At 40.9% G+C, this 14,689-nt stretch overlaps 1 protein-coding gene across 14 annotated transcripts in view; it reads right to left on the reverse strand.

Moving 5' to 3' along the window:
• The window catches only part of LOC143256093 (homeobox protein cut-like), a 159,806-nt gene that overhangs the window by 26,429 nt on the left and 118,688 nt on the right, over positions 1–14,689 (reverse strand). For all 14 annotated transcript variants that reach the window (XR_013030996.1, XM_076512833.1, XM_076512821.1 and 11 more), the window contains 2 exons: positions 12,905–13,011; positions 153–313 (listed from right to left, as the gene is read on the reverse strand). Coding sequence is in view for 13 of the 14 variants with exons in the window: in XM_076512833.1 (XP_076368948.1) it covers positions 153–313; positions 12,905–13,011 (268 nt within the window). In the remaining variant the exon portion in view is untranslated. The remainder of the gene's footprint in view (positions 1–152; positions 314–12,904; positions 13,012–14,689) is intronic.

The raw sequence follows: 14,689 nt of genomic DNA on the forward strand, positions 1-14,689 counted from the left end.
GTTTGAAGTATTTTGCTAGTTGTTCAGATAACGAGGTAAGATACCTGAAGATGGAAAAAATTGTTAGATTGCTATCTTAATTTTTACAGGTTCTAGTCCCACCATGATAGTTAAAAGTAGCTATCATGTTTCTTATGTGTTCTATCTCTCACCTGACAAATCAGAGTCTGTCTCTTTGAGAGCAAAAGTTTGTGAGCGAAAAGCCTCTTCCTTACTCGAAAGCAGTTTCAAAGTAGTTTCTGGTCCTGACTCAGGTGAATGATGCTGGTCTTTGGAGTTCCTTTTGTTAGAGAAGCCCATGAATTTCAAGATGCTGATAATAAACAGAAGCCAGGGTCTTAAAATTTAAATATTTTGCAATTTAACTTAGTGTGACAAAAAATTATGTTTTGAACTATACTTGACAAATGGATTTGACTTAATTTCATCTCGGATCTTACTAGCATGTTCAATGCCAATGCATTTACCCACACTGGATTCGTTAATAAAACTGAACTGCACTGTGTTAATTAATATAAGATATTGTTATGTGCTGAACTATGGGATTCATGGAATAGAAAAATTTCCACAGTATAGAAATGATGGAAGCAGCAGTCTCGGAAACCACACTCCAAGTTATTCTGGAGCAATTTTGCCATCGACGAAGTGGAGGATGTGGTTAAGAAAAAGAATCATTCAACTCCCTGCCACGTGCAATGAAGTAAAGCATATTTTGCATGTGCTGCTGACAAAATAAAAAAAGTATTTGATGTTGATGAAGCCTTGTAAGCTTTCAGTCATTACACTTTGAAGTTATTTGGTTTTTGTAAGAAAGATGGTTATAGAAATGGGGAGAAAATCAGTCTTATTTGACTACATACCTATCATGTCAACTAATGCAACTGAGCCTAAATTTAGTCTACTTAAACATACTTTGATACTGATATCCATGTACAGTGGAAAGTCTGTGTTAAGTTTTTCAAGATTTTGTCCAATAAATAGCCTTGTATATAAGTTTTTTTTTCTTAAATGAAAATTGTGATAATGAGATAATTGTATTGTGTACAATTAAAAAGCATAAAAAGTCCCAAGGAAGCACAGGACTTAGAGCATAGCTATTGTTTGTCACCTCAGTAATGTTATGCAACATGGCAGACCACATGCATGGTTAATTGTAATTCCTGAAGTCTGGACAAAGCCTAGATAAAGTTTGTCATGAATATCCTAAAATAGGCAGTAGGAGAAAAGTGGTATTGGGGATGAAGGTAATCCAAATAATTCGTGCTAAGACTTACAGTTAAACAGTAAATATTTAATTACTCAATTTTAAGCTGAAAGAAACTTTCAAATACTTAGAAAATTATCTTAAAGATGTGAAAGATCTTGAAGTGTCAGGAAAAGAAACATGTTTGACAGCGTACCAAGACAGGTAGAACAAGATGCTTGTCTTGTTTTGTGATGAAGAGACTGCCCAGCTTGCCTGTGTTTTTAGATTTTTGCTGGCCATTGGACTTTTTCATACTGTTTAATTGTCTAATTTCTGTTTCATTTTTTAACTTGTTTTACTTTTAATTGTATTTTTTTCTTAGCCTTCTTACTGTTCTTTTTGGAAGAGGCAGGCAAGTTGCTTTGCACCAAAAATACAAACAAATGAACCCCAAACAACCAACCAGCTTTGTTTGTTCCATAATTATGCATGCACACACCTAAACCACACCCATACTGCATTATTTCTTTCTTTATAAACTTATTTTCCATTTATCTCCACTTAAGCCTGAAGACGAACAACTCTTAACTACATTGGGTACAATGTTTACCAACAAACATGTGTGAAACTGTAAACGTGAGAACATAGGTGAATGGCATTAATGTTTAGATTGCATATTCCATGATTAGAATACAAAAAACATTTTCTTATTGTATCATATAATTCAGTATCTTCCACAATTCGTCTCCTTTAATGTGTGTATGTATATGAAAGCCAAATGTTAGTCAGTTATACTTCTCTGAATTTGATCAGTTACCCAGAACTGTTTCCACTTTTTCTCCTATAATACTTCCTCTTTTGACTGCCTATTCCCATTTTAGTTGAATTTCAATGCTAACATAGTTGTAAATAGTGCCAAAGTTCCCAAACCACATCACATCAATCAAAGTAGGATCTGAATAGGAGAGCTTTCTCATAATTTTTAATGGGCTTTATACCAGTATATATGTACATATGTGTTTATATATTAGTAAGACCTCTACAAGTAGCATGTATACTGGGGGTTTTGCTGCACTCTCTCCACTTCTAACCATCTCTATAGTACATAAGGCCTGCACCCCCCTGGTGGTCCCCCCAGCCAGTATGTAGCCAAAATCTCAAGTGATATGGTCCTGGCATATCTGACTCAGGCGGGTCATGGCAGGAACAAATCAAGGTGCCACACTCCCTCACACATCCATGGTAGGAACACTAAGTGTCATGCCTCCTCAGGCATTCATGCAGGAACATCATTTAAACAGATATGTAACTAGAGGCATATCTAAGGTATAATGAAACGTGCAACAGTATATGGTTGGCTTGTTCTTGGTTCCACGGAGTTTTGTAGAAAGAGCTGTTTGGGACAGTATTACAAAATCCACCTTGCACATCTATGCTAGGGCACAGGAACTGTTTCTTGCTCTATTTGTGGAAGGGGAATAATGAATCATCTAGTCCTCTACTAGGGTTGTGGGTACCAAGCAGCAAGGACGAAGGGGTGGCATGACAGATAGTGCATCTTTAGAGATGAATTTAGGCATCTTGCAGCAATAGATGTCTGAAAAACATCCAATTAGAGTAGGTGTATTATTTGGTATACCCAACCCTCAGCTTGGTGCCCATGAATGAATACATTGAGCAGTTGCTCAAAGAAATGCAAACATTGACTCTCCAGGATGTAGTTCAGAATATCATAGATGAGCCCATCTCAGAAGCAGTGTAAAGCACCTTCTTAAACCACTATTTACAAATTCATACTGACATTCTTCACCTTGGAAGAGGAAACAGAAAGCCATTCAGGATTAGTTTGATCCACTACATCCACAGAAGATAATTGAAACTGTTGATGACTATGAAAATGAAGTTCTGGAACTGTTTAAGTAAGAGCCAGATAACGTCACATTCAGACAGCAATAGGGAAGTTTCTACAAGGGTGGCAGAAGGATGTCCCAGAGGGTTACAAACTCAATGCTGACCCCAAGGCCTTTCTAGAGGGCTTTTGCTCCAAGATCAGTAAAAAACCTGGCAGAGGAGATCCTGGAATTCAATGGAATGAAGTTTCAGCTTGCCCTCAAGGTGCAGTTTCGGAAGGATAACTCATATGGTAGCAAAGAGATTATGGACTCAGTACTTTGCCACAAGCAAGAGATTTTAATACAGGATCACAACATCCATGAGGCACTATGCAAGGCATTCCCACATACCCAGGCGATACCTGAAAACTGGATGCAAAGAGGATCAAAATGGGTGGTGATGCCTTGAAGAACAAGAAGGCTGTAATCAAAGTGAGAAACAAGGAAGGTCAGTGTCTCCACTGGTTACTTTCCTCTGCACCATTCCTAGTAGCAAAGGATGACCAGAGGACCAGCAAATACTCTACAGATGATGGCCTAAACTTCACTGGTATTGAGGCTCCAATGCCAATTTTCCAAATTGAGTGAGTCAAGCAGCAGAACAACCTGGCTATTCTCAGCCTGAGAAGACTGTGAAATTCCATTACACCTGGATGAAGGACCTCAACCACCTGCTTTATGACCAGAACAAGCACAAATACTTTTGTGAGGGGTGCCTGCATGGGTACTCTCGAGAAGACCCACAAGCCAGATTGTCAAGGAATAGGGCAAACAATGGTAAGAATTGAATGCCAGATGAGGGTAAAATTACTGAGCTCTGTAAGAAGGTTACCACACACTTCGAGAAAGACCTGTACAAGATCATGAACAACTCTGTCTTTGGAAAGGCCATGGAGAACCTAAAAAGTACATACACATCAAGCTGATGTGCTTGCATGAAGACAAACTGCTTCATCTCATTGCCAGCCCAGCAGAAAATATTTTACCATGACCTTGTTATCCTCCACATGCACAAGAGAAGACTACTTCTGAACTGCCACATCTGTGCAGATTACAATTCTGAACCTCTGCAAGCACCTGATGTATGACTTCTACTACAACCAACTCGAAACTCAATACATAGACCACTGCAACCTGCTACTAGAGATCCAAACCGAGAACGTGTACAGAGATATGGCCACATGTACAGAGCTCTGTGACACCAGTGACTACCCAAAGGACCACCAACCGCACAGCAGTGACAGTAAGAAGGTTCTTGGCAAGATGAAGGACAAATGTACCGGCTTCCTGATCGTGGAGTTTGTGGGTCTTTGCATGAAGATGTACTCAATTCAGAGGGCAAATGACAAGGAGATCTGCAAAGCCAAGGGAGCAATGAGGAAGTGCCTTGTGAAAAAGCACCTATGCCATGAGCAGTACAAAGAGATCCTCTTTGAGATAAGAACCTTCCAGCATGAGATGAATATGCTGAAAGTGAGCAACTCTAGATCTGTGGCATGTGGATGAACAATGTGCACCTGTCCCCACTGATTCCAAGCATGGGATTGCAGAAAACAAAGTTGATACTCTAGCATACGTTCATAAAGATGTTGTAAACTACAACTCATTGGATGCCCACAACATAAAATCCTCAATGAGGGAGCACACCATCAGAAGACAGCACACTGTCACGTGGAACTACAAGCCGCTCTTCTTGAACGAACCCATGAGCAGGTCAGTCTTGAAAATAAATAATGCAGGACAGGTTTACCTGGCTTCGAGACAGAACGCTCAAGCCTATAGACCTTGGATGGACTATACTGTATCAGTAGCATGGTGGTGACCTCCTCACAGCTCGCCAGAAAGCTTTTGCTCTTCCAAACCAGTGGGGCAGACTGCAATGATAGAGATCTTTTGCATTATTGCCTTAGCCTTAATGGCATTGGAGGGCTTTTGACAGTCAGATGCATCACTTCGTTATTCATAGCTGAAACAATAACAGGTAGCCTGACAACCCATACACTTGACCACTGTTCCCCTTTTGCGTGGAAAGCGCATTTCTTGTGCATACTGGTCCCCTAAGAGTTGCTCTACAAGGGTAGAGTTGAACTGCTTCACAATAGCTTGTGCACAGTGATATCTTTCTGTTCCAGCAATACCATGCCACACTGAGACACTATGCTTTGCTAGCAACTGAGACACAGAGCCCATGAACTTTTGGCCTGGATAAATCTACAGCAGATTATGCCATAACAGGGGCAATCTCACGGTCTTTCTGGTCCTTGATGGTGTGTAAAAGGAGTAAGAGTTGGCTCAGGGCCAAGAAGACCAAACCTTTTACCCCTGACCTGAGCATATTTGCTGATCACAGCATCAACATTCTGGAATATATTCACAGCATGACCTTGGCAGCAGAGTTCCTCATTAACCCAGTTAGGGTCTCTCTTTTTTTGTGGGACCATTCAGTATGGGAGCCTGGAGCTGTTCTATAGCCTTGTCATAGTGCTTGTGTTCCTTATCAACACCTGAGCTTCATAGCATTGATTAGAGGTAGTTGCTTTCCAAGAAGGCCAGTGCACTGACAAAGTGCCTGTACCAACATTACGATCGAGGCCTTGCTCACAGAACAAGGCCAAAGCTACTTCAGTATGTTAGCCAGGATGATGCCTACTTGATCAGCATATCCTTGGTTATCATGGCCAGGCCCACATCAAGAACTACCATCCAAACATCACAGCTGGTGAAATCAGACTTGGGGGTTGGCCCTTTGAAGATGATATTGCCCAGGTGGGTGTAGCCCATGACCAGACCAGAGACTACTGCAGAGCAGTAGGCCACATTGGCCAACATCTTTCTGCCAGACGTGTCATCAACATACAGCTTAATGCATATAGAATGGGTTGTGCTTAACCTTTAAACTTTTGGGGTGGTTCTATGAAGTTGGAAATTTTGTGTGCTACTGGACATGGCTGGTTTGGGCCATGGGTAGTGGAAATATCTGATTCACGTTGTTCTGCAAGAAGAACACCACTCCAGCAACCCCAACAATCCATGGGGTCCAGTTGCGAGGCGCAGTTCCCTCTGCACCTACCCATCATCCCGATGTCTCAGAAGAAGTTGTTTCAACTGGTGGTGATGCTACAGTTGTTTTGGCTTCTTGGAGCTTTGCTGACAGTTTCATTTGATTAGCCTTTCGAGTGGCAGCCTCAGCTTGCTCTGCAGCCACTTTTCAGGGTCCTTTTGTTGCACATCAAGTACTTTCACCCTTTCTTTCCAAGTTCCCAGGTTCTGGCTCAACAGATAGAATGGCACTTTCATCTGGTCTGACATATTTAGCCTTTTCTATCTTCCCTCATTTCTGCGAGTATGATGCGAGAACATGCGTCTCCAATTTTACAATGCTTTGCTTGTTAGGATGGCATAACAAATACTGCTGTCATAACAAGGGCTAGGTACATGCTGTACTTGTGGTACAACCCACGTGTAGCTGTGCTTAGGGCATGCCCAACAAACGAGTCAGCCTCAAGGTCAGAAACTAAAAGCAGTCGGTTCTCATGTGGGATTTATGGGAACATGCTGGTTGCCATTGCATTCAGCTATAGGGTAGTTGTTTCCAAAGTCTTTGTCATTGCTGACCCAAGCTGCACTTCATATTGGGTGTATAGTTTTCAATCTCATCACCAGGCATGCTGTTGATTTGGTCAACTGTAAAGGCTCATGGGAGGTATTGCTTGGCCTGGCTACCTTCTGTTAACCCAGCCAGCCTTTCGCTCTTCATAGATGCTCTGGCTGCAGCATTTTACTGACAATAGTCGGAAAAGTGAGTGACCTATCCCACTTATTCCTTAGTCTCCCCTAGCGGGTGTTCAATCAACTCATAACAGTCCATCTTTACTGGTAGTACACAGTTAAGTTTTCGTAAGATTGTGGTCACATGCTTACTGACTTTGAAATACTGGCACACTGCACCCCAAGACTCCTAAAATCAAGGCCTGGCTTGCGAGAAACCTGAGCAGGGGTGATTCGCATATTTTCATCACTAACAGAGTATCTGATAGGCAGCTGACACTCACCAGTGGTGGGGGTAGTGCTGCTATTCCACTGCCACCACCCACCCCAATATTCTCAGACAAATAGGCCTGAAGGAATGGGTTGAAAACATCTGCATGTCCTGGGTCGTGCTCTTGCCAAACTGGCAGACAAAACCACATATCCATTCCCAGGCATTATTGGGATCATCGTGAGCTGGCTTCCCAACCTGCTCTCATGAACATCTGGATAGTTGCACAAAAATTTGTGGACCATGGTTCTTTCTCTCGGGAGCCTACTACTAGAGACTGATTGTTTTCATGACAGTCTAGCCTCCAGTCAAAATGTAAATAAGGCCACTGCAATCCTGTCCACAGTATGGGCTGTGTATCCTTATTGTGTGGTTGCAAGGATGCCTGTGGGGGTGCCATGGCCTGAGAGGTAGTCTTTACAGGGGTTCTTCCCTTGGAGCTTCATAAAGCCTGTTTCTGTGGCTCCAGTAACGGCATTCAGCGGGGCTTCTGCCAGATTAACATACGTGTTGACACTTATCTTTTGGCCTGTTGTTGCCACAAAGATTTCATTGTTGTAGCTGGCCACTTGGCCGATGCATAGAAGCATGTTGCTTGAAACAATGTAAAGACCAATCCCAAAGACAAAGTCCGCCTTGTAGATGGCATACTGCAACACGTATTGGTAACGTTTGATGACTGATGGAAGGTACAGGGAATGAAAATGGCGTCTTCAAGATTGTCCAGGAACTGCTTTTGCACACTGAAGGCAGTACCTTGCTCAAGAATGTAGGTCTGGGTCTGCACCCTTAAATAGGTCTAAACATATGTTTGGATGGAGTCATTCAGCCATTCAACACTGGCTTGTGTAAACCTTGCAGACTTGTCTCATTGGTCGTCTTTTGGTGAATGACATCTGGGCGAAATCATACTCTACTGTTTATGGATTGGTATCCATTGTTCATCCATAGTTTTTAAACTCTTCATAGCCTCTGATTAACCTCATGCTGCCTTGTCTCTAGTTAGTGTTTAGAGACACCCCACATTCACCACAAATTCGTTTGTATGCCCTCCTGTTGTATGGGTGGTCAATATCTTCCCAGGCCTGATCCTGGGGCAGCACTGCCTGTATCTCGTCTAGAATCCTCCAGATCTGATAGTAGACGAGAAGGGTGTAAAGGGCTTTCATTAGAGGATCTGTTGTGCCAACAGCAGAGAGATGGTCTTTTGCAGATACACCACAGCCTGTTGGCCATAGAAAGTTGACCTGATTTTGCCAAAACTGCATGAAGTTGCTGTTTCATGCTTGCACTGGCTTGTCACTTTCTGTTCGTGTCATCCTGACTCCCTGGTGCAGTTCCTGCTGCACCTGGATGCTGGGTTGTGTAAGCTGTTCGCCCTTTATTTGGGTAGGATAGACCCCACCTGTTTGATAAGAGACATCCCTATTGAAGCTGATGGCTTGTGTGTCCATGAATGTGAATATTATGTTTCATACACTATCAAACGTTCAAAGTGGTCAGGCAGTTAGCCTCCAGCAATACATGGACAACCAGTTAGGCAATCCATGCATTAGCCTTTGATCAATCACCTGCACAGTGGGCTGGCATAATGTTGGTATGGGGAATCTTACTTCTGGCAGAGCTCCAGCAGCAGAACAACAAACATTTTGGATGTAGCCCCTGGCTAGTGATCTTTCTCTACTGAAAGACCTAATCGAGAGTGCAGGGATTGCTGAAGCAAGGTCAATGGACTGATCACACTCATGGTCCTAAATGGACGTCAGGTACAGCTTATAGATGGGTTACTGCTTCTGGTTGGTCTTGATGATGGCTCAGGCAAGCAGTGGCTCTTTGCTTGGACATACAATGGTGATTGCCAAATCAAATTTGCAACCACAAAAATACTTCATTAGCACCTTGACCAGATCAACACCACACAAAATACCCTGTATTGGTCCCCACCATGCTGCTAACCACTGTAGGGATAAGATGCCACTCCTTTGGGGAGATTGCTACTGTGGATGTACCCTACCCAAAACTCAACTGCCTATGCTGTGGCATGGTAAGTGAATTAAAGGTTATGGTTTGGGATGGTAGTGGAAAATCATTAGACAACCATAGTCTTCCAATTTAGTTCTACTTGAGATTTGCTAGAGATGAGCATATTTGCACCACAGAGAGAATGCAGTGGAAAAGTCATAGAGTCTTTAAATATACCACAAAATATCTGTACACAGCTACGATAACTGGTGAGTGGCCTGGTCATGGATGGTAGTAGAGTAACACATGTAGCAGATAGCTGTCAAAAGCTATCTAGATGTTGTCACCCAAGCCACCTCAGCATTGGTTGAAAGTAAGACCTTGCTCCTTAATGGAACCATAGTACCCACAGACAATATCAGCTAAAACAGCAACCATATAACAAACCTCACTGACCCTGCTCTGTAGGTAATACGACAGGTTATATCAATGTGGAGGGCATTAACTTGGGTAGCCTCATAGACCCACTTGATACAGCCAGTAAAGACTATGTAGACTCCCGGAAGCTACTCGTCACTGTGTGGGTAAAACAGAATGGCACATTAGACAATGATCAGTACCAGTGGTCATTTGGTAATAGTGCTGAGCATCCCCATATTGGATGTACCATGGTGGCACCTGACAGGATACTCAGAATGGGGTTTTCTGCTACTACTGCTGCTGGAGCTGCTACTCTTAATGTTGCTGGGAATGAGACAGAAAACTGCATATGGTGTGACAAAGCCCGGTAATCAGTTTTCTGGAACTGCATTCTTCACTACACCCTTAGAGCTGGCCCAAAGAGACAGAATTAACTTCAGGTCAGTCACTGACAACCCGAGTGTCACCTGCACGGTTGTTTCCCTCGTAATTGTACTTGACCTATGATGTTGTATGACCACCAAGATGAAGCAACCGACATAACCTCCTGTGCTGTTTATAGCAACAGCTCCTGCTGCCACAGCAAGTCTTTACCTTGACCTACTTCACCCAGATGGTGCAGCAGGGCAGTTATGCAGACTGCAGGAAATTGGCTGGCTCATGCTGCATTATTACTGCACCAGTTGTTCTGGATCTGGAAGTGGCAGCTCTGACCTGTAGGCTGATCAGAGTGGCCAGAAAGTATGTCGGCCAACGTCTGGCAACAAAGGCTCAAAAGCGCGACCAGATCCGAGTTCTGCTGTTAGTAAGCTAAACACCACTGCAGACCACGTGTCCACTGAACTCCTAGATGGTGAGATCTCAAAATACCACCAGATCAAGGATGAGATTCGAGTTGGAGCATGGAAAGCTCAAGTTGCTGTTAAATTTTATGAGGAGACAAAAACTCCCTCATTCAGAGACGAGGCCAAGGCCACATTTATAAATAAGGTGTCTGCATTGTAAGCATTTTTTGTCACTGTATTGCTATCCAGGAGACGACTGACGATCACCTATCTCAGTGTACCTTGGTGGTGCAGCACTCGTGTTGCATCATTCTAAGGGTTGCCTTGTACATACTGGCTCTGGTCAGGGCCAGATAGTACACAAAAATATAAGCGTCGCAGGGCCAGACTCTAGTATTTAAAATTTAGAGATTGGTTTCACAAATGATATACGTAATGTTACCATACATCAATAAAATGGCTTGGGTGGTACAAAGTTTGCAGAAACAGACATTAAGTTTCATATTGGTGAACTACCCTGTGTCTGCTGGAGGTCATGAGGGATCAGATTGTGTCAGAGATTATTCAGGGTGTCCATACAGAAAATGAAATACAATATACAAGTAGCCTCTGTGAAAAGTTGAAATGATGGGGCAAATCAAATAATATTGTGCGCGAAGCCACTCCTGGCTATAAAGAGTCTGTTGAGCTCTACTACAGAATGTACCAGAGGCTGGATGTTTTGCAATGGCTTTAGACGCTGCTGCACTTGCAGATCATGAGAACATTGTCCAGTTTATAGTCCACAGACTGGATATGATATCGGTATTTATATGTGAAAGCTGGCGGGCATGGAAGCATGTCATTTACGAAGATCAGGAGAAGTATAGGTTCGAGCAGAAAGAGAATGAGAGGCAGTTTCAGACAGAGTTTTGCTGCCTGTGCAGTTTACCATGGAGCTAGAAGAAACGGAGAGGAGTTATAGATAGTGTCCTTAGGCGTGGGTGTAAACGCCTTTCACACCAGTTAGAGATCGGTTTCATAAAGCATATACCTGATGTTTGCGTGGAACAAAAGGTTGGAGAGAAGGAATTCTGCGGTAAGACCTGCACTGGTACATACTACAAGTTTCACCTCGATAAGCTGAGGAAGGGGATCCCATTAACAAAACCGTGCCGACGCTGTAGAAAGGGTATCCAAAGCGTTCCACCAATTTGTGTTGGTTGTGTCTTAAGTCTCTGCGCGTAGTAAAGCTCGGTAGAAAGGAGACAGCGGCCAAGCAGCAGTTTACTCTGCGAGAGTTGTTGGAGCAAGCTGTCAGCAAAAATTAAACATCCACCCGAGCGAGCATGGGCTAAAAATAAATGTACGCGTATAATCCTCGTAAAAAGACTTGATAATCCGAATCTCCTCTCTTAAAGAGAGGATAAGGTGTAGGCATCGGTATTACGTATAATAAACACATCGTCATGAGGAGACCCGCGGCAACTGGCCGACAGCCAACATGCCGTGTCGTGTACGGTTGTTATAATGACGAACGAAGGCGACTACAGCTGCCTGTGTGCCACCTGACGTCTTGAGTGCTTGAAATTTAGCTAAACGTAGAATGGAGGGCCCTTAAAAGGGGTTGGGTGCCCCAGAATCCCCAGTTTATATATACTATTCTACAGCAAAATTAAAAAGCTAATAAAATTTATTTATAAAAACATGATTCTTGTTCTTGGCTCATTTCAAATGTTCTAATAACTCTAATACAAAACTTAGATGACGATTTAACTGTCTAAGAACCAGTTCCATCTCTTTTAAACCTCAGAGTTAACTCCAAATCTGAAGTACACAAAGTTTCTGTATTTCCCGTATGTTTGAACCTACATTTAGATCAGAATAGCCTGGAACTTTAACACACTAAACTGGTAAAAGAATTCAACTGACACTGCACATCTTGAATATAAGTATTGGTATGATTGGCTGGAAAGCTGCCAGATGAACAAAATAAATTTTCATGTTAAAAAAAAATGTATTGGCTTGATTAAATTGTTCTAGTTGTCATCTCCTCTTTCATTGGTGTAATTGTGAGTAAGTTTATATATTTCCATTGTAAACTGGTCAATTTATATTTTCTGTTGGATTTACCATGGTCTCGTGTTTCAAATTATAATAAACAAGCATTTGCCACACATATGGCCCCGCTATTTACAATTGTATTTCATGAACATAAAAAATTAACAAAGTTGCAAACAGTAATAGTTCTGTAACATGGCAGTAGAACATTCAATAATGTTATTAATTAAACACGTAAGTTGGAAATGTCCACAATGTGCTGATTTACAATGTCATTGCTTACGCAATAGTTATAGTTTCATGGTATCCGAAAAAAGTATTGTATACACAATAGAAAATGTTAATTAAATTATCGAAGTATTATATACAATTAATTAACAAAACTAGTATTGACAAGCATATGTAACTCAATAATTCCATTAAATGTCGTACATTATTCTTTCACAAATAAATATAAAAATTTGTATTAATACTTTTTAAGTTATTAATTTTTAAGTATTGGAATGAAGTGGTATTCGAATTTAATATTTTCATGGACGACGTTTAGAAAAATTACTTTTCAAGACTACATTTTTAATACCTCAGTTCCTTTTTGATCTCTGTATAATCCTTCTGTTTAGTAAGTTTGTCTTCCAGTTCCAGAATGATCTTGTTTTTCTTCACTAATAATTCTTCTAAATGAACAATCTGAAAAGAAAGGTTATACACTCTTTGTATAAGTAACTTATAAAAATAACTTTCTGGAATAATTATAAAAGTTAGAAAATCACTTTGAAAACTCTTTACAAAGGCCTGACATGGCCAGGTGGGTTAAGGCGTTCGACTCGTAATCTGAGGTTCGAATGCCCATCACATCCACCATGTTCGCCCTTTAAGTCGTTGGGGCGTTATAATGTGACGGTCAATCCCACTATGCGTTGGTAAAAGAGTAGCCCAAGAGTTGGCAGTGGGTGGTGATGACTAGCTGCCTTCCCTCTAGTCTTACACTGCTAAGTTAGGGACGGCTAACGCAGATAGTCCTTGAGTAGCTTTGCGCGAAGTTAAAAAAAAAAAAACAGTTTCCAAAACTTGAATTGTTTTAAGGAAACTTGAACAGTTGTTGCTGGTGAGATATTCGATGAATGGAATCCAATCATTGTCGAGAAAGACAGATTGCTTTTATGAATGGTATTTTCTACACAGTAATATTGCAACATTTAACATCTTTGTTTAGCTACCACCAAAAACTTTATCGTTATAAAGGATCATTGATGCCGAAGAGATTTTAAATGCATGATACCCAATCACAAAGTGTTCGATCAATTTGCTCTTCTTGTTAAAACTGAATAACTATTTAAGACCAGCCACTTTTTGTCTTCATTTATTTCGCCAACCAAATAAGGTTTATGCGTCATATATTGAAACTTCTACAATCTGATGCCAAATTCTGTATCATACACAGAAAGTAAACAATATGTGTGTGAAACATATCATAATACTTTGCTTCGGAATTAATGTATTACATCTGTGAACTAAAACCAGTAAAGACACTTCTATTAAATTTCTGTGATTAATATATTAACACAATTGTTTGTTATTTTTAATTATTTGTTTTGAGTTCAAATATATGAGGTATATCTTTTTCTAGCTTAAGAATATCACCCATATTTCTCATTCAGTAAGTTTTGTTTCATGAATAAGAGGGAATCTTCAATAGCCTCGACACTTAAAATTCCTTTAGCAAGATTAAACTAATCTATTACTTTTTGTTGTTGTTAGCTATGTTTTTGTGCGCCAGCAATACCGAACGTAGGATCTCTACAGGCCTACTCTCAAGTTGAAATTGTTTTATGCAGGGTAAGAGCAAATTAATCTATGAAACCTTGGAGTAGTTAAATATATCAATCAAGATTGTTTGACCTCCTGATTTCAAAACAGTAATTAAATCTCAAATTGATTAGGAGATGAGAGACATGAGCTAAAAATTCGTACTTGAATAAAACATACAAAGCCGTTCTATGAAATGTTATGTCGCGACTACAAAAAAACACAACATTGTTACACTTCCTTTGCTATTTAGTTTCTGAATGTGTGCTAAGAAACGCACCGAAAATTCTGATAATTATAAAGCAGTTCAATCAATTTTGAAACTAATTAATATAATTTATCTTGTCTTACGTAACCTTAAACAGGTTAGGATATTTGGCAAAGTCCTAGATTATCTCTCCTAACGCGTTCCAAAACATTAATCTGTCGTGGCAAAAATCACGTTTTCGGTACAGATATGATTTCAGGCCTTTAGTGGAATATTGTAGCACACGAAAGGCCTATTTCTCGCTTGTCTAACACCATTTTAAGAATTAAATTTTGGATAACAGTAAACACA

The sequence above is a fragment of the Tachypleus tridentatus genome, chromosome 7 (assembly GCF_004210375.1).
Source record: "Tachypleus tridentatus isolate NWPU-2018 chromosome 7, ASM421037v1, whole genome shotgun sequence".
Classification (NCBI taxonomy): Eukaryota; Metazoa; Arthropoda; class Merostomata; order Xiphosura; family Limulidae; genus Tachypleus; species Tachypleus tridentatus.